The sequence below is a fragment of the Lepus europaeus genome, chromosome 19 (assembly GCF_033115175.1).
Source record: "Lepus europaeus isolate LE1 chromosome 19, mLepTim1.pri, whole genome shotgun sequence".
NCBI lineage: Eukaryota > Metazoa > Chordata > Mammalia > Lagomorpha > Leporidae > Lepus > Lepus europaeus.
Window position 1 is genome coordinate 72,062,254 of NC_084845.1, and position 23,341 is coordinate 72,085,594.

A 23,341-nucleotide genomic window follows, 5' to 3' on the forward strand; every position below is an offset into this window, starting at 1 on the left:
ACACAAGCATCCTTCTTCCCAGAGCACATGCCAGGCACAAGAGTGGCCTTGACCTCTACAGCACTGCTGGGGTTAAACACACGGACCTAAGTGTGACCCACCCAGCCAGGGTGCAACACCACGCCCCAGGGCTTCCACGGCTCAGCCCCTCTCTGGAGAATGCAGAGGCAGTGACAGGAGCTGCAGCCCAGGAAGACAGCTGAGCCACAAGCACAGGGGTGCATCTCCACAGAGAACACGGGGGTGCATCTCCACAGAGAACACGGGGGTGCATCTCCACAGAGCACGGGGGTGCATCTCCACAGAGAGCACAAGGGTGCATCTCCACAGAGCACGGGGGTGCATCTCCACAGAGAGCACGGGGGTGCATCTCCACAGAGAGCACGGGGGTGCATCTCCACAGAGAGCACGGGGGTGCATCTCCACAGAGAGCACGGGGGTGCATCTCCACAGAGAGCACGGGGGTGCATCTCCACAGAGAGCACGGGGGTGCATCTCCACAGAGAGCACGGGGGTGCATCTCCACAGAGCACGGGGGTGCATCTCCACAGAGAGCACGGGGGTGCATCTCCACAGAGAGCACGGGGGTGCATCTCCACAGAGAGCACGGGGGTGCATCTCCACAGAGAGCACAGGGGTGCATCTCCACAGAGAACACGGGGGTGCATCTCCACAGAGCACAGGGGTGCATCTCCAGAGAGCACAGGGGTGCATCTCCATAGAGCACGGGGGTGCATCTCCACAGAGAGCACGGGGGTGCATCTCCACCGAGAACACGGGGGTGCATCTCCACCGAGAACACGGGGGTGCATCTCTAGAGAGCACAGGGGTGCATCTCCACAGAGCACAGCACGTGCTGCATTCCACAGCCAGTGAGGCGAGGAAGCTGAGGCCGACGCAGCCAGCAGCACTGTGGCAGGAGGTGGACAGTGAGAGAGAGACAGAGAAAAAGGTCTTCCTTTTGCCATTGGTTCACCCTCCAATGGCCGCTGTGGCCGGTGCACTGCAGCCAGCGCATCGCACTGATCCGAAGCCAGGAGCCAGGTGCTTCCCCTGGTCTCCCACGCGGGTACAGGGCCCAAGCACTTGGGCCATCCTCCACTGCCTTCCCGGGCCATAGCAGAGAGCTGGCCTGGAAGAGGGGCAACTGGGACAGAATCTGGTGCTCCAACCGGGACTAGAACCCGGTGTGCCAGCGCTGCCGGCGGAGGATTAGCCTAGTGAGCCGCGGCGCCAGCCCACCACAGCTCACTCCTGACACAACTGGCCACAGGCACTGAGCTCCAGGTGCTGTTTCCGGGGCCAGCCTCAGCTGGGAGGTCCTCCAGCCCACAGCCTCCACCGCAGGAGGGAGGAGCAGGGCAGGGTCTCCTGCTTCCCTGCTGGCAACGCCAATTCTGTTGCATGGAAACTCGTACGCAGACCAGAACACCACAGCTGGATCAAGGGCACCTTGACCTATCTGTGTGAACCTGCCCAAGTACTTCAGGGCCTCAGCGTCTCAGTGCCAAGGGGCGGGACGCACCAGCAAGCACGGTCCCATTCCCGTCCGCCAGTCCCAGGGCCCCTGTGGCAGTCTCCCCTCCACCTCCTCACTGAGACTCAGAGGGTCGTGGTGCTGGCCACCGCAGGACTCAGCCTCAGCCGGCCCCGGGCGGCGCCCACACCAGGAGCATGGTTCAGAGGCACAGGTACTTCTACTTGTTCTGTCTCAATAGCGGCTGGGCACGTTCACCCAGAACCACAGCAACCAAATGACAGTTTGTTAATTTTCACACATGCAACACCTGCTAACCTGGGACCGCACCAAACCCAGTTATGATCAAAGATAGATGAGTCAACAAAGCAGGAGGGCCCAGACACACAGGGGAGGACCATCCTAGACCCTCTCTCCCAACCAAGTGCTGGAATAGAGGGCCAGGGGACGGAGCTGGGAGTCGGACCACCCAGCAGCAGTGTACAGGGACAGCTGGGTGGACCGTCAGGACTCCGTGACAGGAACCTGCCAGTCTGTGGGCACACAAGCACCTCACCATCACTAACCCCGAGATGCTCCCATCCTGTTGAAGACTGGGGAACTGAACTCAGGGCCGACAGCTGCCTTGCCGACAGTCACAAAGCCAACACATGACAAACACTGAACTTGAACCTTGTTCTGATTCCAAATTCATTCTCACCAGATCCAACCTGGCACTGCAGGGCAGCAAGCTCGCAACCCAGGACTGTGTAACACACACTCCCACCCTACACTGCAAGACAGGAAGTGTGCACCCCAGAATCGTGTCCTCCAGACCTCACACACACTGGACAGGAAGTGCATAGCCCAGGATTGTGTCACACACACCCCGACCCCACACTGCAGGACAGGAAGTGCACACCCTAGGACCGTGTCCTCCACCCTTACCCCAAACTGCAGGACAGGAAGTACACAGCCCAGAACCGCATCTCACACACACACACACACACACACAGGAAATGCGCACCTCAAAACTGTGCCCTCCCCCTCCTCCTCCACCCTGTACTACAGGACAGGAAGCACGCACCCCAGAATCCAGTGTTAACAGCTCTCGATAAAACACAGTGGTTTGGATTTACGTCTTCTTTTCCTGCTCACATTTGGAGTAAAATTCCCCAGCAGTGCTTGCAGTCGGGATACAGAAGTGCAGTGAAGCGTCTGGCGGTCTGAAGGGTCCACTGACACGTGGCACAAATCCTGCGGTTCTGGGGCTGGAGATGTGCAGCCAAAGGCAGGCTGCAGCCGAGAGCAGTGTCTATACACAAACCTGTTAGTGAAAGCTTGACTTCGGTCCCCAAATCGTAACCACAACCATTAGGAGGAAGCAAGCCCACGTGTAGAGAGCCCTCCCCTCACAGCCACTTGCTCTGGCTGACCAGGAGCCATGGGGAAGGCGGGCACTGCCAGCCAAGAGCCTGGGTCTGAACACCACGCACGGGGGCCCGCGGCGGCAGGTGCGAGCATTACCTTCTTCCCAGGTTGTTTCTCCACCATGTCGCTGCGGAGAGCGAAGTCTTCCTGCTGTGGTGTTCTAGAACACCCACCCTTGGGCATCGTTCTGCTCCCTCACGTGGCCGTCATTTATGCTGCTATCGCTTCGTCGTCGACCGTCTGCTTCAAGAAAGGACACAGAGGTCAGAATCCACCGTACCAGGAGGCAGCCAGAGCCCAGCCACCTTCACACTGAGCTGCCCAGGTCTGAGAGTGGCTGCGGCTGAGCGCAGGGGGCCAGAGCCGCCACACCCCACGTGGGCCTTGGCCAGAAGCACTGGCTCAGGACACACACCCCCAAGGTGCTCTTCCCAGAGGCAGAGAGACGACGGCCACGTCCTGCTGACAGCAGGCAGGCACCTTCTAGAAACCACCCCAGTACACGGCTTCAGGTCCTCCTTCCCATCAGCCGCATGCCCTGTGCTGCACTGTGACCTACTCACCCACGTCCCGTGCCTCCCTCAGGCAGCCCTGTGCTCAGGACACACTGCCCATCCACCTGCCACTCCTCTGCGGACTTCTTCACGGCGCCCCCTCGAGGTCCCGCTGGAGTAGTGTACTGTAACAAGCATCACTGTGCTCCATTTCTGGCGTTAAGGACACAGCTATCTCACCCTGGGGAGGAGGGAAAGCTGTGGGCTCTCCCTCTGCACCGCCTCCTGCCCCAGCGCTCCCAGACAGGGTATCTGTCTGCCTACTCAAACTCTGGGTTCTAGACTCCACCACAGAGCTGCGAGTCACAGCCTGGACAAACAGGCATCTCAGCACCGTGCCCAGGGCCAGCTGTCAAACAGCTGTCTAGGAACCAGGAGGACATGCTTCAGAAGGTTGTTTTATTTTTTGTTTTTTGTGTTTTTTTTTTTTTTTTGACAGACAGTGAGAGAGAGACAGAGAGAAAGGTCTTCCTTTGCCGTTGGTTCACCCCACAATGGCTGCTATGGCTGGTGCGCTGCGGCCGGCGGGCTTCGCTGATCCGAAGCCAGGAGCCAGGTGCTTCCTCCTGGTCTCCCAATCAGGTGCAGGGCCGCTGCACTCCCGGGCCATAGCAGAGAGCTGGACTGGAAGAGGAGCAACCGGGACAGAATCCGGCGCCCCGACCGGGACTAGAACCCAGGGTGCCGGTGCCACAGGCGGAGGATTAGCCTATTGAGTCCCGGCGCTGGCCTGCTTCAGTAGAAGGTTTTTAAAATCCCGGCCTGCCTGCTCTCAGGATGGACAACTGGACAAAGGCGTACCTCAGAGGCGCACAGGCTCTGTCTAGGCCAGCAGAGCCCATGGCCTGTCACTGCAGTCCTGCAGCATCTAGCTGTGCTTCCTGTGCCCAGGTGTCCACGCTAGGGCTCTGGTCAAGGATGGTTCTGAGCCCCGTGTTCAGTGGAGAACCAGACTCCTCTTCCCTCATGAGCAGAGCAATGGCCCGGAACAGTGAGAGGAGAGCACGGCTGACTTACAGACCAACTGCACCCCGATTCCGTAAGAGGAAGCACAGTGGACAACTGGCGAGACTGGGCGAGCTCTGCCACAGCCATGCCCATGGGTGCAGATAACACGCCAAAGCACAGGCCGAGCCCAGAAAGCGTCAGCATCTTGCTGTCATTACTGCTGCCCTTTGGGGAGCACAGTGCGAGTCCCAGGGTCCCTCCTTTTGATTCCAGAATGCCAGCAAATACTGCTTCCATCGCCTGCAGCTGCTCCTTGCTCACTGGGGAGGTACGAGGTGTCTGCCAAGCACACCTCACTGCAAGAGAAGCAGTCCACACACTGGGAGCTGGCCAACAGCGATGCAACTGGACTTGTTTTGAAAGGCTGTTGTCCTTAAGGCACATCCTCGCTGACCTCCCCGCAGAGCGCCAGGGATCCGAAGGCTCGCCCGGGAGATGAAGGCAGGCGTCACCCGCCACACCCACCACAGGCAGGTGTCACTGTCAACTCCTGGTGGCTTAGCGGTACTGCCCAAGTGTTCTGCTGTGCCCTCCCAGGACCCTGGCTCCGGCTCCCTCAGGGCCTCACACTGCAGACCTGAGTCACTGGCAGCAAGGTAGACTTGGCCTCTTGACATCCAAGCACAGAACTCAGACTGTGGAAGGCCAGCATGGTGAGGTTTCTGGCTGGCAACTTGGACATACGACCATCTGGCCCTCTCCTGACCTCTCAGGAACCCAGGCCACAGGACCATGGCTCATGCCACAGCTTTTTCTAAACAGCTGACTGGCCAGGAACAGAGGCTCGGCTACACGTCAGTCCTTGTCCATCTCAGCCCCTCAGGAAGCCGCTGATGGTGCTGTCCCAGGTCCTCGTGGCCGCACTCCAGCCTGTGCCCCAGCAGAGACAGGGCCCGTGAGGAGGCAGTCACCTATGTGCTACAGGATGTTTTAGAGGGTGGGACTGCTGTGAGCCCTAAGTCTCCCTGTTCGGAGCTGAGCATTTCACTGCTAACCACGGAAAGGGGCCTTGTGCAGAGTTGGGAAGCTGTCTTGGCTGGCCTCTGAGGCTTTCTGAGCACCACCATCAAATCAAACGCTGGGGCAGGAGCCCAGGGGCACAGTCTCCCTGGTCAGGTGACGCGGCTACTCCTCTTAAAGGTGACTTCACAAGCAGCTTCCACCAGCTGATTTCACAGACGGGAACAGAGAGCTGCCTGCGGCCAGCGAAGGGACCCACTGTCACCCGGTGGCCAGCGAGAGGCTGGCCCTGCTTGGATCTCTTCACACATAAAGTGGAAGCTCCAGGTGGTGGCCACCATGGAAACCTGCATCTGTGGGGCCGGAGAGGCACCTGTTCCAAGGGCTAACAAGGAGCCCTGGGCCCACCTGCAGGGCACATGTCCCCACAACGACAAGGTCACAATCAATCCCTAAGGGCTGCAGCATTCAAATGTGAAAAATGCTGTCAAGGTCAGTCTAGGAAAAAGACCAGGACTCTCTCTGCACTTCAAGATGCGCATGTGCAGGGGCCACCAGCATCTCGTATGGGCGCCAGTTTGAGTTTAGGCTGCTCCACTTCCGATCTAGCTCCCAGCTAAATGGCATGGGAAAGCAGAAGATGCCTCGAGTTCTTGGGCCCCTGCCACCACATGGGAGACGTGGAAGAAGCTCTTGGCTCCTCACTTCAGCCTGGCCCAGCTCTGGCCCTTGTAGCCATCTGGGGAATAAACCAGCATATGGAAGATCTCTCTCTCTGTGTAACTTTCAAATAAATAAATCTTTTTTAAAAAAATAAAAGGGTGTGTGGGCACTTGAGTGGAGGTACCCACAGCTCCGCCTCCCGCCCATCTGCCCTGCCCCACCCAGCACAATGCAGCGTGTTCCGAGAGCCTCCCTCAAGGCCAGACCTGAAACAAGAGGCCAGGTCATCACTACAGATGCTAGCCTGTCCCTGCTTCTCGGGGTGACAACAGCAGGAGACTATAGGGAGAGGGAGGGCACGTCTCCCTGCCGTTGGTAGAGCAGGGACAGGGCCTTGGAGGTAGCTGCTGGGTCTGTGCCATGCAGGGTACTCCTTGCAGAGGTGCGCCAGCCCTTCAGCACCAAATCTGCATTGAGCTAACACCCTGTCCTGCACACCAATGGCCAAGAACAAAACAAAACTTCTAACAACAATGCCCTTCCTTAGAACTGGTAGGAAAAAACAGCAAAGGGCTGAAACACATTCTTCCGACAGAGCAGAGGCGTGTTTCTGGTGTCTGTAGCCGCCCAGGCCCCAGGAACGGAGAATCCAGGGCCCATGCCTTCTCATGGTGCAGGCGGCTGGCCAAGCTCCGTGCCGTCCAAGAGGCTGCTGCACACCCTACTTCCTGTGTGGAGCAGACGCAGGGCAGGGGCAGCAGCCCTGGAGACAGGTGCAAGGCAGGGGCCACTTCCTCTCTATAGACACTTCAGAGACCCTCACCCCCAGGCCCACAGACCACGGCTGCAAACCAAGAGCACCCCAGAGCACTCTCCTCTTAAAAGACACAGAAACACACCAAGGGCACTTCCTAATGGCAAAGGGGAAGAGAGGCTCCAGCAACGAGGAGTCTTGAGCAAAATCTCAGAAGGAAAGGCATGTGGCATTGTGGCACTTCCCATGGGGGCGGTGTCCACGGGGAGGCGGTCCCAGCCCTGCTGACACAGCACTGGAACAGAAATTGAAATGGGACTGGACACAGGAGCCCCGGCTGCCCACAGACACCAATAGCCAAGAAAGCCCCTGGTAGTCACTCGGGCCTCCTCGTCCAACTGAGCTGCAACCAGAGGAGGTGGAACCCTCAGTCCACACAGAGCCCAGGTACACGCCGCACTGTTCAGGGAACTTGAGAAATCCTCACCCAGTCCACCCTGTGAGGCTCAGGAGGAGATGGGGCCACCAAAGAAACCCAGGGTGCTGCAAAAGAGAAACCAAGAACTGCACACAACTCTTGTTTGGGTAGATTCTGGAAAGCCAGGATGAGAGAACACTGCAGGGTCTGCTCCTGTAAACAGAGGCTAAGGCCCAGAGAACAGAAACGAAGCACGCAAAGCGCAGCCCGTGGCCTTCCCTGGGCGGGGGGGGGGGGGGGGCGGCAGCACCAGAAGCCTCCCCACACTGCAGGCTCTGGGGGCAGTGCAGGGAAGACAGGGCTGAAGAAACGGCTGCAACGCGACCCGGGCCGGGCTGAGCCCAGCTGGGCTCAATCATTTCAACACCTGAGTATATGACAATGTGCGACTCCAGCGCAGGGGCCCTGGGTAAAGCTGCATGGGAACGCACACTGGCTCCTCACTGTTGGGGTCAGGGCACGTGTGAGGTCAACACCAAGACGCCACCTGCCCTTTCCAGTGTTGGTGGGCACTGGCAGGTGACATGCAGCAGGAGGCAAGGTCTTTAGCCATTGCTCTCAGAATGAGGGCACAACAGCGAACCTGTCCAGTGTCACCTACAGGTGCCCTGGATAAAGCACTGCACGGACTCAAGCTCCCAGCCCTGTTCTTTGCTCTCCATGCGGCAGAGCTGTAGGAGCAGCACAGCATGGAGAACGGGGCCCATCTCCACAGAATGCAGGGGGCTGGCTCCAGGAACTCCCGCACAGCACAACCTGCAGGTTCGCAAGTCCCCTGCGTCACAGGGGGTGGGGTCTGCACACTGCATCACACAGAGATCACCACACTGAGTCGCTGACAGCCTACTCCTGATTCACTGCAGAGGGAATTTTTGGTCACAATGATGCCAGCTCCAAGTCCTCACGTGAGCACAGCATGGCTGGCATGTGGTCAGCGGGGAACGCTGCCTCTGGGGACACCTGCAGCCCGTACTGGAGTGCAGGGTCCGGTCCCGGCTGCTCCATTTCTGACCCAACTGCCTGTTAATGTGCCTGGGAGACAGCAGAGGACTGGCCCAACCACTCGGGCCCCTGCCAGCCTCTTGAGACCCTCAGGCACAGTTCTGGCTCCTGGCTCCATAGCACTGGCTGTTTCGGGCATTTGGTGTAAGATCAATCAATCAATCAATCAATATCTCTCTATCCCCTCCTTTCAAGGATGAAACTAAACATACACAGCAAGATTGTCATTTCAAAGAAAGCTGACAGCAGTCTTGGCACTAATAAAATTTCACATGAAGCCTTCAAGTAGACAACTGAACTCTGGAGCACACACGACTTCCCGACACCAAGACATTTCATGAGGGCGGAGGTGGCTGTTTCTGATAACACCTAGGATCTGCACAACTCAGCAAACCAGTATTTTCCAGATGAGCAACAGGAAGTCGAACAGCCCGTCGGAGCGAGGCCAATCCTCTGGCAGAACAGACTGGGGAGCACAGGGCATCCCACACTGCTACTCCCACCACAAAAAACCTGCCATCTCCTGAGAAGGAGACAAAAACATGCCTCCCTTCCCCACTAGGTCACCTGTGTGGGGTCAGCTGAATGTAGCAGACTGAATGCAAAAAACACGCACAAGTATTCAGCTGCTTTTAGTTAAACCACATAATAGAGATTTGCAAATGTTTCAGTGTCCCTCTACACACTAAATTACTGATTTCTTTTGTAAAATATTTTCCAGTAAAAATCTGGACATAATACTTTGTAATCTCTAAATGAAGTCTCAGTTGGATTTCTGTTACTGTAAATTAAGACACAGCACATCCATGCACTGGGCTTCTCCGGGGAAAGCTGCGCAGCTCACCCTCACCCTTCTCGCCCTCGCTAGGGTGTCTGGGGGAACTGGTTCACCCAGCAGGGACGTGCAACACAGATGGCAACTGGGCAGAGCCCCACACTGGCCGAGAAGGGTGAGCAGCCATCAAACAACTAGTTTTAAAAAAATAAAAGTTCCAAAAAGACACTTAAAATTAAAAGAAAAAGCCTGAGATAAGTGGAACATGCGTGGGTCCCATGTCTGGTGCAGTGGCTGCCACCCCACCGGGGAAGCCCGCGTCCCATATGCACCTGGGTTCCCAGTTCTACTTCCCAGGCTCTGGCTTCAGCCCGCCTACCCCTGGCTGTTGGCAGGCATTTGTGTAGCCAGCCAGTGGATGCAGTCGGTGTGTCTGTCTGTGTCTCTGTTTCTATTTCTGGAAGAGGGGGAGGGCACAAACAGGGAAACACACTCAAGAGAGACAGCCCTTCACCCACAGGAGGTACCAACCTGTGCCAGCATATGCCACTGCTCAGGAGCTACAGCTGGTGACCGGGCCTGCGCCTGGCCAGGAGTCCACTCCAGGGAGACCATAACCCTACATATAAAAGGCACAGCCATGAAGCCAGGAACAGATCTGCACGATCTCAACTGAAGATCTCACAATCTCAACAGCTTGTCAACCACCAGGTAAAAACCACCACGGCTGCAGAGTCTGAGAGCTCGGCCCTGTCCCTGGTAGAGGTCTGCCCACTGAAGGCCCCCTCTCCACAGGAGGACAGCATTCGCTCAGAGTACATAGAAAGTTCCTGCACACCAGTAAGCAAAAGAGAAACCATCTAACACGGAAATGGACACAAGACACTCAAGGAAATCTAAAGGGTGGATGAAAAGGTTCTCAATTCCATCAGTAATCAAAGAAATGCAAGCTAAAGCCAAAACAAGGTAATGAGTACTGGAGAAGACTCCAAGCAAAGAAAACTGATACATATTCTCAAGGAAGCGCATTCCCCAACAGCGATCATCTCATTGGAGGACAAGACCAACCCACGCACAGAAGCAGCACTCCTAACAAAGAATGCTGCATGGCAACACCAAGAAACCTCTCGGCGTGCAGGGGACAATGCCTTCTACACTGACACAGTGCTCCAGTGACATGTCTGTACAGTGGTGGCCAGGGTGGGGCATGGCACTGGGCCTGGGGTTCTAAGGCTTGGTTTCACAGGTGCTTGCGCAGGGATCAGATTGTATTTCACAATGAATACAGACCAAGAAGTGAGAGGACTCAGGCTGAGAGACTGTTGGCCTTGCTCGTGGGGCCTCCTGCAGTGGCCCTGGCTCCAGGAAGGGGCGACCTGGAGGGCAGGAGGGAGCACCCCAGGACTGCTCTGCGCTGCGCGTAATCCTATCCTATGCACAGAGCACACAGGATGCTCTAAGTGCAGGAAGCAGAGGGTTCTGAAGCTTTAACAAAAGCAAGGTGAGCACACAGCTGAGAGAAGAGGCGCTGAACAGGCAGCAGCAAAGATTCCTAAAGAAAGTGTGGTAGCAGACAGACATGCAGGCCTGCGTGTTAAAGCTTCACCTGACCTTTCTCTCTGTCTCTCTCACTGTCTATGACTCTGGCAAAATAAAAATAAATAAATAAATGAAAAAGGGGCCGGCGCCATGGTTCACTTGGCTAATCCTCTGCCTGCGGCGCTGGCATCCTATATGGGCTCCGGATTCTGTCCCGGTTGCTTCTCTTCTAGTCCAGCTCTCTGCTGTGGCCCGGGAGGGCAGTGGAGGATGGCCCAGGTCCTTGGGCCCCTGCACCCATATGGGAGACCAGGAAGAAGCACCTGGCTCCTGGCTTTAGCCTGTCCAAGGCTTAGCCATTGCAGCCGTTTGGGAAGTGAACCAGTGAATGGAACATCTCTCTCTCCCTCTCTCTGTAACTCTGCCTTTCAAAAAAAAAAAAAAAAAAAAAAAAACCATGACGACACCAAATGCAGGTGAGAGTGCAGGCCTCTAAAAGCTGTGTGACTGGGGCTGGCGCTGTGGCAAAGGAGGTTAAACCTCCCCACCTGCAGTGCCAGCATCCCACATGCACACTGTTCAAGTCCCGGCTGCTCCACTTCTGATCCTCTAGACCCCTGCTAATACACCAGGAAAGCAGCAAAGGTGCCCCCATGAGAGACCCAGCCGAAGCTCCTGGCTGCCCAGCCATCTTCAGTTACTTGGTGTTATCGTGGTTTTTAGCGGGCCCTGGACATACAACTCAACAGGTGCACACGATGGCGTGTAGGCCAGAAAAGACATCTTACATTTACAGAGAAACCTGCAGAGAAACGCTTACAGAAGCTCTGTCCAAGATAGACAAGACAGGAAAAATCCTCTGGTGGTATGGGGGGGCGGGTGTGTGGCTGAGTGACGGACACCCACTGCTATGTCAGAGTGCCTGGACTTCACTCCCGCCTCTGGCTCTTGACTCCAGCGACTGGGCTCCTGTCACCCACACCGGAGCCTCTGGCCCCATCCTGGGTCTCCAGTGCTGTGGGTATCTGGAACGTGAACCAACAGATAGAGGTGCTCCACTCTCTCTGCCTCTCAAATACTTTTCAAAAAACAAATAGATAAAAAATAGAGCCTCAACAGCTGGGTTCCACAGCTGTGAGTTGTGAACTCTCGACACAGCAGCACTCTGGCAGGCGTCTCTGTGGGTGCCCACCTCCAGAGGACACAGCCTGTGTGTCCCCAGTGACAAACCACATGCTGACGAGGAAGGCAGGGCTGGGAGAGGACAGCAGAGTGTATGCCCAAGGGTACATCCAGCCCTCAGCCCCTCTTGTTCCTGTTCCAGTTACCACGAGAGACACTGGGGAAAAGCACACAGGACTGCATTTGGGGATTGCCTGTGCATCTATCATTCCTTCCAAAGCTCTTTTTAAAAAAGAAAAAGCAAAGCAAAAAACAAGAAAAACACTGCAGTGGGGGAAGGAGTATCATGCAGTTTTTTTTTTTTTTTTAAGATTTATTTATTATTTATTTGAAAGGCAGAGTTAGAGAGAGGCAGAGGCAGGGAGAGAGAGAGGTCTTCCATCTGCTGATTCACTCCCCAGATGGCCACAATGGCCGGAGCTGTGCTGATCCAAAGCCAGGAGCCAGAAGATTCTTCTGGGTCTCCCACATGGGTGCAGGGGCCCAAGCACTCGGGCCATCTGCTGCTTTCTCAAGCTATAGCAGAGCTGGATCAGAAAATGGAGCGGCCGGGACTTGAACCGATGCCCATATGGGATACCAGCTCTGCAGGCCACAGCGCTGGCACAGTATCACACAGTTTGTAGGTGACATTTGTGACAGTGGCTTCCCTGCAGTTTCAAAAGCCCACTCAACTAATATACTGCAGATGGAACAAGGTGAAGAGGACGCGACAGGGTAACTTCTATAACAAATTATGTTGTGTGTTTAACCTCAGAACCATGCACTGCTCAGGACTTCAGACCCAAGCATGTGGCAGGAACTCAAGCACCTGGGCCGTCACCTGCTGCACCCAGCACCGCGGCAGGGAGCTGGGTTGGAGCAGAGCAGCGGGGACTGGAACCAACAATCAGATGTGGGACGTGGACGCTCCAAGTCGTGCTTAACCTGCCCCGCAGGTGACTTGAAATTAAAACATGGCAAATGGACTCCACAGTAGTGGGACCAATAGAAACTTGTGGAAAAGCAATAAACAAAAAATAAAAAACTTCCCTGCTCTCAATAATGACACTGTTGGTGGTTGTGTGACAACTCCTGAGGCTGCTGATGCACCTGCCACATGGACGATCATAACTGCGTCTCGAGCAGCCAGAGTTCTGCAGGGAGGGGGAAGGACAGAGCGGGAAGCGTGTGCGTGAGGCAGGACGGCCTGGTAACAGTTTCCTGCCTCAGATGAGGTGTACCGGTCGTCAGTCTGGGCGCTGTAGGCTTAAACTGCTTAGAGCTCAGCGCTGAGGGTCCTGGTTCCGGCAGGAGAGGGACAGCCATCTGGGATGGCCAGGTTGAACCAAACATCCCGAGGAGCACGGCGTTCACTCAGGGTAATTTGCATTCACACCTCAGGAAAGGCAGTGATGGTGATGAACCCAACATTCCAAACGATTTCAATCCATCACAAACTAAATGACTCAGTAACCCTAACCCTCACCTTTGAGGATTACGAGAAAATTAACTCAGTATTTAGAAACTGGCAGCCAGACACTGGTCTCCCCGTGTGACCACGTGACCGTGTTTGTCAGAGGAGAGAACGAGGGAATCAAAGGTACCCACCTGCAACTTCAGCGAGTCGTTGAGCACACTGTGCACCACACACGACAAGAAAGGCTGCACAGCGGCCAGATGGCACCATGGTCCTCTAAGGACACCGACACCCCGCCACAAAGCCAAACAAGACGAATTTCATCCAGCCTGTAGCTCCCACTGCCGATGTGCAGCCATCAGGGACCAGGACTGGGTCCCGCCCACAAGAAACCCCTCCGGCCTGCCCCTGGTGACTTCCACTCTCATCCCTGCTGAGGCACAACGGTTAATAAACGAAATCCACTCCACATTAATTCCACTTGTTTGTATTCTTCAATGAGGTAACAGAAAACTGTGAATTACAGAGACAGCTCACAACAGATTTGGGACGCAGAGCAGCTCCACAGACAAAAAGATCCCGATCTCTAACCAAAGGGAAAAGAACAAAGAGGATTTGCAGGATAAACATGACTTGGAAGACAGGACTTCGTAAGAGGCTCGGCGGTGCTCCCATGGCGTGGCCGGCTCCCTCATCCACCTCTCGGTGAGCTGTGATGGCCCTGTGACTGTCTCACAAGAGGAGCATACGGTGCAGGGTGTCTCGTGTGATGGGAGGTCACAGGCCACAGAGGCAGGGGACGACGGGCTCCCGACCTCACTCTTGGCACAGCCAAGTTCCCGGGCTCCCTGCTCTTGGCGCTGTGGAGGAGGACATACACTTACTGGGGTAAAGACCCACAACCACAAAGTCAAAACGCCAGAAAGTATTTGTAAAATGTGTCAAAGGGTTACACGTTACAAAACTCTGTCCACAATGAGCCCTTCCCGAGTAGTCCAGCAACATGAAAACAGAAACACAAAGACCAACACATGACGGACTCCAGAAGCAGCCACGCTCACCGCTACTCAGCCACCCATGCTGGGTCCGGCTCTGTGGCTTTAAGATGACACACGTGGAGGGTGAACACACTACAATGACGAGAGAGAAGGGCAAAGCCAGCAGGTCCCACCCCACTTCCAGCCGTGTGGCCCTAAGCAAGGCAGCTCCCGAGCTGAAAAGGCGAATGACTTTTATAGTTTTCTTTTACTCAATTTATACAAAAGTCTTCAAAAGGGAAAATAAAATAAAATTAATGTGACAGTCTATTGGGAGAACCACTGGTTCTCCTCAAGCTGTCAGCCTCCGGAATATTCTACAAGACAGTTTCCCAAGTGCAAACACCCAGGAGCTGGAACGGCAACGTGGAGGCTGACTGCACTAAGAAACAGGTGATTTCACCTGAGGAACCTGCAGAGCTGAGCCAGCAAGGCAGCAGTAGCTGCAGCCAACGCCTGCTCGGGGCACAGCACAATCCCAGCTCACAAAGATGCACTGGCTGTCCCTCCAGCAACAAGCAGCCCGGGCAGGCTCTTACCACCACCCACCAAGTAAGAGGGCTTCCTTCCATGGCCAGGACGAGGAAGGCAACCTGGGTCACTTCCCTAACAACTTAGGCTGGCTTCTAAGGAAGCCTTTTGCAAAATGAAGCCTGATCTTTGTCTCACACCTGTTCCAGCCCCGGGAAGGGCCCATACATACACAGAATGGCAAGCTGAGTCCCTTGTCCCAGAGAGCCGTGTTGCACAAGGACTCCACACACACCACATTCTGTCCGAGCTGATGCTTGCCCCTGGGGCACAACAGCAGCTCTGGGAGAGCACGAGAACCACCCAAGTGCCCACTCCAGCCTGCTCAGCTGGCCGAGCCCCAGAAATGTGCTCAACTGTTTTCCCTGCTGCATACAACGAGGACAAGGGCACATGTTCTTAAAGGGTTTTTGGAGAATCAAATGGAAACATACTTTGGAAGTTTTATCTAAATCCAAGTCATGAGTACAAAGCATGAACAGAAAGAGACATGAAAACACAGCTGCTTTGGGTCTGGGCTGGCGCTGTGGTGCAACAGACAAAGCCACTGCTTGACGTCAACAGTCAGCAGTCCTGGGGCTCCACTTCTGATCCAGCTCCCCGCTGATGCACCTGGGGAGGCAAAAGAAGACGGTTCCAGTTCTTGGGGGCCTGCCACCCACGTGGGAGACCCAGACATAGTCCCTGACCTGAGGCTTTGGCCTGTCCTGGTCCAGACCTGGCTGCTGTGGCATAGGAGGTAAAGCCGTGCTTGCAGTGCCAGCATCCCACATGGGCACCAGTTCATGTCACGGCTGCTCTACTTCTGATTCAGCTCCCTACTATGGCCTGGGAAAGCAGTGGAAGATGGCTGAAGTCCTTGGGCCCCTGCACCCATGTGGGAGACCCAGAGAAGGCTCTTGGCTTCAGATCAGCGCAGTTCTGGCCTTCGTAGCCATCTGGGAAGCGAACCAGTGGATGGAAGACCATTCTCTGTGTCTCTGCCTCTCTGTAACTCTGCTTTGCAATTTTTTTTTTTTTTTTTGGCCAGGCAGTTAGTGAGAGAGAGAGAGAGAGAGAGAGAGAGAGAGAGAGAGAGAGAAAGCTCTTCCTACTGTTGGTTCACTCCCGTAATGGCTGCCACGGCGCCAATCCAAAGCCAGGAGCCGGGTACTTCCTCCTGGTCTCCCATGCGGGTGCAGGGACCCCAGCACTTGGGCCATTCTCCACTGCCCTCCCAGGCCACAGCAGAGAGCTAGACTGGAAGAGGAGCAACCGGACTAGTACCAGGCGCCCCAAGCAGAGGATTAGCCAAGTGAGCCATGGCGCTGGCCTAAATAAATCTTTAAAAAAAATAAAAAAAGAGTGGGGATGGAAGCTCTCTGTCTCTGTCTCAATCTACCCCCTACTACTCAACCCCACTTTGTCACCCTGCCTTTCTAAGAGAGAAATTTTTAAAAAAAGAAAAGAAAAAGGGGAGTGGGGGGCTGGTTTTTTCAAAGGGGCCAGTCCCTTCTAACTTTGTTTAGAAAACAAAGTTTTCACCTAGAAGCAGTACACTTTTTTCTGATGCAACAGTCCCTGATTCAGCGCGGACGCAGGACCTGTGGCAGAGTGCAGAGGCAGTGCCACATCCTCACCCCTTTTCCAAACCAGTGCACCAGGGAAGGCCGTGTTGGCCCCAGTGACAGCGGTCAGCTGTGGAGTGTGCATACGTCAGGGCCAGTTCTCAAACAGTGAGATCCATGAAAGAAACCCCATGTCGGCCGGTGCTGTGGCTCCCTTGGCTAATCCTCTGCCTGCAGCGCCGGCACCCTGGGTTCCAGTCCCAGTTGGGGTGCCGGATTCTGTCCCGGTTACTCCTCTTCCAGTTTAGCTCTCTGCTGTGGCCCGGGAGTGCAGAGGAGGATGTCCCAAGTGCTTGGGTCCCTGCACCCACATGGAAGACCAGGAGGAAGCACCTGGCTCCTGGCTTCAGATCAGCACGGTGCCAGCCGTGGCAGCCATTACGGGGGTGAACCAACGGAAGGAAGACCTTTCTGTCTCTCTAACACTGCCTGGCAAAAAATAAAAAAATTACAAGAAAGAAACCCCATGTCAAAGGCATGCTTGACTCTGGGAACTCTTGAAAGAGCCCAGGACCACCCGTGGGTTGGCCATGGTGAACTCCAATTCCACACAAAGCACTGCTATCATTAATGGCATGATAGTGCATTTCTTTCTTTTTTTTAAAGATTTATTTTGAAAAGCAGAGTTACAGAGAGGCAGAGACAGAGAGAGAGGTAGAGGTCTTCCATCCACTGGTTCACTCTCCAAATGGCTGCATCGGCCAGAGCTGGGCCAATCCAAAGCCAGGAGCCAGGAGCTTCTTCCGGATCTCCCACACAGGTGCAGGAGCCCGGGCACTTAGGCCATCTTCCACTGCCTTCCCAGGCCATAGCAGAGCTGGATCAGAAGTGGAGCAGCCAGATGGGATGTCGGCCCAGCAGACGGCAGCTTTACCCACTATGCCACAAAGCCGGCCCTGCAACAGCACATTTCTTGTCAGCACTTGGTGAATTCCACTCACCTGCCAAAGGATGACATCTTGGGTGCTCCAATGTTTTGGCAATTATGATAAACTATTTTTTACTAAGTTAAATGCCATCTGGGGAGTAAACCAGCAGATGGACAATCTGTCTCTCCCTCTAACTCTGACTTTCAAACAAATCAAGTATCTTTTAAAAAAAAAATGCAGAGGGCCGGCACCCCAGCCCACCTAGTTAATCCTCTGCCTGCGGCGCTGGCATCCCATATGGGCGCCAGGTTCTAGTGCTGGTTGCTCCTCTTCCAGGCCAGCTCTCTGCTGTGGCCCGGGAGGGCAGTGGAGGATGGCCCAAGTGCTTGGGTCCCTGCACTTGCATGGGAGACTGGGAGGAAGCACCTGGCTCCTGGGTTCGGATCAGCGTAGCTCCAGCCATAGCCGCTATTTTGGGGGTGAACCAACGGAAGGAAGACCTTTCTCTCTCTCTCTCTCTCACTGTCTAACTATCTGTCAAATAAATTAAAAAATAAAATGCAGAAAGGAAATGCCAGGGCCCATCACACAAACAAAGATCAGGCTTTTACGATATGTTCTCATCATATGTGCACATATGGTGTGACCAGAGAACGTTTCAAACACCGGCCTAACGTGTTGAGACTGAAATCCATAGTCAGACGCATCTGAGTCTGTTTATACAAACAGAAACAAAACCGTTCTTAGATTACAAGTGCTGGACAGCATCTGACACATAATCCCAGCGCTCACGGAATGACCTGCAGCATTCAACCCTCAGGCTCAGGATGGAGACCTAAGCTTCCCAAAGAATGCCCAGGAAGTGGGCTCACAGGTGCCGCTGAGTTCACCTGGGTGCCGCTGAGCTCACCTCTCCACAGTTCAGGTTCCTACCCCCTTGCAACAAACCTCTTTCACAGCTTTGATCCCCAAAAAGGAGGCGGTCCCACCACGTCCAGCCCCAGGGGACCACAAAGCCACAATTTAAACAATACAAGTGATGGTCCGCAGAATGTATGGGAGGCCTGCAGAGACCCAGGGCACTACTCCAGGCTGCACAGCCACCAAGGGCTGTGATATCATACCAACTTGTGCAAAGCAGCCCCAAGGTCCACAGGGAGGGTGGACAAACTGGGGTCCGTGGCAGCATGCTGGACTCCAGGAGCCAGACAGCAGCACATGTGCAGGAGCTTCCGCCTGCATGAGGCACCCACGGATCTGGAGGCAGAGTCTCTCTCTGGGGAGAACCAGGAAGAGCTCTCTGTCTTGGGGGGTGGGGGTGGGGGGCACAAGAACCAACATCGTGTGTAAACAATCAGTGCCTCTCCTGCCCTAGGTCAGACATCAAGGAACAATGAAAGCCAAGACAGACTGAGCTCCCTGACCACCCCAGTAACTGAGCACCTGATACCTGGGGTCTGCAGGGATCAGGAGAAAGCACAGGTGGCAGGACAAGAAGTGGGCTTGTTCCACGGCTGTCCCTCCTGAGTGTGTCATTCTGCACAGGCGGACAGACCCAAGGCTGGCGAGGGTGAGAGCCTCGTGCCTTCCTTGCTGCCAGCTCGGACCCTTGCAGCTCTCCGCAAACAGGGGCCTGATCAGAGACCAGCACAGAACAGGAGCCACTTTGGGCTTCAGGGAAGCAAGCTCTCAGATGGCACACAGTGGGAGGGGGAAGGAGCAGGCCTCCCACAGCCCTAAAGCCCTAGGGCTCCAGCTAGTTTACAGAACCCTCCCTCCCTCCCTTCCTTTCTTTTTCTTCCTTCCTTTCTTTTTTCTCCCTTCCTCCCTTCCTTCCTTTCTTTGTTTCTTTTTTAAGATTTATTTATTTGAAAGTCAGAGTTACACAGAGAGAGGGGAGGCAGACAGAGAGAGAAGTCTTCCATCTGATGGTTCACTCCCCAATTGGCCACAATAGCAGGAGCTCTGCCGATCTGGAACCAGGAGCCAGGAGCTCCTTCTGGGTCTCCCATGTGGGTGCAGGGGCCCAAGCACTTGGGCCATCCTCTGCTGCTTTCCCAGGCCACAGCACAGAGCTGGATCGGAAGTGGAGCAGCTGGGTCTCGAACCTGAGCCCATACGGGGTACCGGCACTTCAGGCCAGGGCGTTAACCTGCCACACCACAGCACCAGCCCCTCGAAAAACTTTTAACTGTGAATCTGCTGATCTGCTTCTCAGCCCAGCCAAAACCACATGCATGTGACACAGCCTAGGCTTCCAGCCACCCGTGCCAGGGCATCCGGGGAACTCAGAACTCCTGTCTTCAAGGGCCTGGAACGCTCAAGAGACAGAGGCAAGAGCCACATCACCACAACTGCACCGGGGCCTGAGAGCAGGTGTTCAACAAACGGGCTGCACACACCCACCCTAGGGATGCCCACTGCCTGGGATGTCCCTCAATTCTTACCAAGTCAGCATTATAACCATGACCCCTTCAACACTGGCAGGAACCCAGGGTAGAGGAACCTCACAGGAAACAGCAGGTCTGCGGGCAACCCCGCCACCACTGGGCTGTGACTGCAAGGTCCTTGTGAATTCCCCACTCTATGGGGCTGTGTTTCTCATGGAGGTACACCAGCCCAAACATAACCCTGTTAGAGACAAGAGCAAACTTAAATGCCAAACCCAACAGACTCATGAGTGAAGACAGCACACGAAGCACCCTCTGCAAGGTTCCTCATGACCAGGAGCAAACGGCGCATGTTTGCTGCACCTCCTGGGGCCGTCTCAGACGCGCCACTCATTCACTCACCAGGATGGGCCGTGACTCAGTGGGACGACGCAATATTCACTCTTCCTGGGCTCCCTGCACTGGCCTACACTCTCCCCACCTGCCGAGCCAGGGGTCCTGCCTTCTAAAGCTCACCCCTCTGTATGGGACCATACCCTGTTTGATCCTCAATGCTGTCACGGCAGTCACCTCCTGACACAGGAGCAACCTGGGTCTGGCAGGCACCTATGCAGCCCAGCACCTCCACTGCCCGTGCAGAGCCAGGACAGCCTGCTTACAGGGTGTCACAGATGCCAGCCTGCTTACAGGGTGTCACAGATGCCAGCTCCCTGCAAAACTAAACATCCGCTTGGGAAAGGCCTGTCTGATGCAGAAGTCCTGCACTCACACACAGCCTTTGGTTTTCAGAAGAGCTTTTACAGAAACAGGCATAAAAAACCTATCATCTTTGCTTTCCTTGTGTTTAGAGACTCGGTTGGGCAAAACAGCAATTTTCTCCCTTAACTGCAACGTGTGCCCCTAGAGGCTAAATAAGCCAAATCAGCAACAACGGGGCTTTCCAGAGACGAACCCCACAGGAAGCCAAGGGGGCCTCGCCGGTCTCAGGCCCGGAACCCAGCAGGGGCTGTGGGTCTATCTGCTCCCATGCCAAGTGCCTGTGGACAAGTCACAACCCTGGCAACCTGAGATAGCTCCCTGTTGACACCAGACGCTCACCTGGGTGACGCTCAGACATGGTCCTGAACAAGGGTCAGTAATGACCGTCAGTGAACCCCTGTTCATCGGCCTCCTGCTTCCAGGAGAGCAGGACTGGGTTTCCCGTCACGAACACAGGGCAGGCTCAGAGGTAGAGGATGTTTGGCAAAGCCTGCAGCATTGGGAGATGTGCCCTCAGCCTGGGTGAACACAGAAGTCGCGTACAAAGGAGGCTGCTGACAGCAAGGGGTGGCAGTCAAGGGCTGGCCTGGGTGTGCACCAAGTCCTGGCCATCCGTCTACCTCCAGCCCCAAGTCTGCAGTGAGAAGGCGGACAGTGCTGTCCTTCAGCTAACCCCAAACACATGCCCCGCAGCCTGGAACAGCAGAACCCTAAACCCCCTTGTCTTCAGAAATGGAACATGGCATGGAAGACGAGGTCGCAGGGGGCGCGGGCTGGGGATGCTCAGCTGTCACAAACACCCAGACTCAGTGCCAGTGCTGCTGCCACCGAGACCATCCCCAGAGTCAGGCCTCGGCACAGCCACAGAGAAGCAGGGAAATCAAGTCAGGTGTGCTTATTAAGGAAGCATTAACCAAGAGGAAACAATGTCTCAATTTACAATGGGTACTGTCCCCCAACACACCAAGCACCCCCGGCCCACTGCACAACTAGCTGGGCAGCACAGCACACTGGGGAGCGTCAGTGCCGCCGCCGCCCCCCCCCCCCCAACCGTGGCTGTCGCCACATCCAGCATCATGAGAGGATGGGACCACACAGTGCTAGCCCAGGATAACATCTCTGCTGAGAATTCACGTTACGGCAGCTACAAAATGTGCACCGCTCAGATATCACCGCAAGGCCAAGGCTGCCTGGGCACCCACCACACGCTTCCCAGACAGCCTACTGTCTTGTCCTAGGAAACAAAGCAACCTGACTCATAGGAGGCACAAAGTGCAAACTACCAGGCATCGACAACCACCGAACGAGAGAGACTGAGCTCTCTCTGCGGCCTGGGAAAGCAGTGGAGGAAGGCCCAAGTGCTTGGGCCCTGCACCTGCATGGGAGACCAGGAAGAGGCACCTGGCTCCTGATCGGTGCAGCTCCAGCCATTGCGGCCATTTGGGGAGTGAACCAACCGGAAGGAAGACCTTTCTCTCTGTCTCTCTCTCTCTCTCTCTCTCTGTATTTCTACCTGTCAAATAAATAAATAAAATCTTTATTAAAAAAAAAAAAAAGGTTGATTTATCTTGGGCTGGCACTGTGGTGTAGTGGGTAAAGCAGACACCTGATACAGGATGCTGGTTCAAGTCCCAGCTGTCCCACTTCCAATCCAGCTCTCTGCTATGGCCTGGGAAAGCAGTAGAAGACGGCCCAAGTCCTGGGGCCCCTGCACCCATGTGGGAGACCCAGAAGAAGCTGCTGGCTTTGGATTGGCCCAGCTCTGGCCACTGAGGCCAACTGGGGTATGAGCCAGCAGATGGAAGACCTCTCTGCCTCTCCTTCTCTCTTTCAAATAAATAAATAAATCTTAAAAAAAAAAAAAAAAAAAAAAAGACGACGACTGATTGATCTGCAAGGTGACAGGGAGACACAGAGACCAGCACCCTGGGATCTTCCACATGCTAGTTCACTGCCCAAACGGCTTCAACAGCCACGGCTGGAAGGTGGCAGAGATCCAAGCCCTGGAGCCATCCTCTACTGTTTCTCAAGGCAGATTAGCCAGAGCTAGATGAGAAGCAGAACAGCTGGAATTCGAACAGGCACTGTGATGCTATGGGATGTAGCACCACAGGCAGCGGCTAACCTGTGCGCCATAGCACCCCCAACTCTTATGTTGAAATCTAACCCCCTCCAGTGAGGAAATCGGGAGGATGGGCCTTTGAATGAGCCCCCACAGCACTGCCCTTTCTGTCCTCTCGGCAAGGACACAATAAGGAGGCACCTGTGAGCCAGGGAGGCCGTCTCCCAGCCTCCTGATCCTGAAGGCTTGTGGGTATTTGTTCAGAGAAGCCAGAACAGGCCCAACAGGAATCACACAGATATGGCCATGTAAACCACCTCTTCATTTCTTTTTAAAGATTTTATTTATTTGAAAGTCTGGGTTACACGGGTGTGTGTGTGTGTGTGTGTGTGTTTTATCCACTGGTTCACTCTCCAACTGGCCACAACTGCATTGATCCAAAGCCAGGAGCCAGGAGCTACTTCCAGGTCTCCCACACAGGTACAGGGGCCCAAGGACTTGGGCCATCTTCCACTGCTTTCCCAGGCCATAGCAGAGAGCTGGATTGGAAGTGGAGTAGCCAGAACTCGAACCGGCACCCATATGGGATGCTGGCATTGCCTACACCACAGTGCCGGCCCCCATTTATTTTTTAAATATTTATTTATTTATTTAAATGAAAGGCAGTTACAGAGAGACAGAGAGGTCTTCCATCCACTGGTTCACTCTCCAGTAGGCTGCAACGGCCAGGGCTGGGCCAGGCTGAAGCCAGAAGCCAGGAGCTTCCTTTGAGTCCCCCATGTTGGTGCAGGGCCCCAAGCACTTGGGCCATCTGCTGCTGCTTTCACAGGCACATCAGCAGGGAGCTGGATCAGAAGGGGAGCAGCCAGGACTCAAACCAGCACC

General features: G+C 55.1%; 1 protein-coding gene across 4 annotated transcripts in view; it reads right to left on the reverse strand.

Moving 5' to 3' along the window:
• Positions 1 to 23,341, reverse strand: part of ANKRD11 (ankyrin repeat domain containing 11) — a 153,285-nt gene that overhangs the window by 30,496 nt on the left and 99,448 nt on the right. For 2 of the 4 annotated variants that reach the window (XM_062177166.1, XM_062177164.1), the window contains exon 3: positions 2,984 to 3,127. In XM_062177166.1, coding sequence (XP_062033150.1) covers positions 2,984 to 3,070 — 87 coding nt within the window. In that variant the 5' untranslated portion in view covers positions 3,071 to 3,127. Of the gene's footprint in view, positions 1 to 2,543; positions 2,784 to 2,983; positions 3,131 to 23,341 lie in introns of those variants that run through there. The other 2 variants (XM_062177167.1, XM_062177163.1) reach the window with 2 other exon arrangements.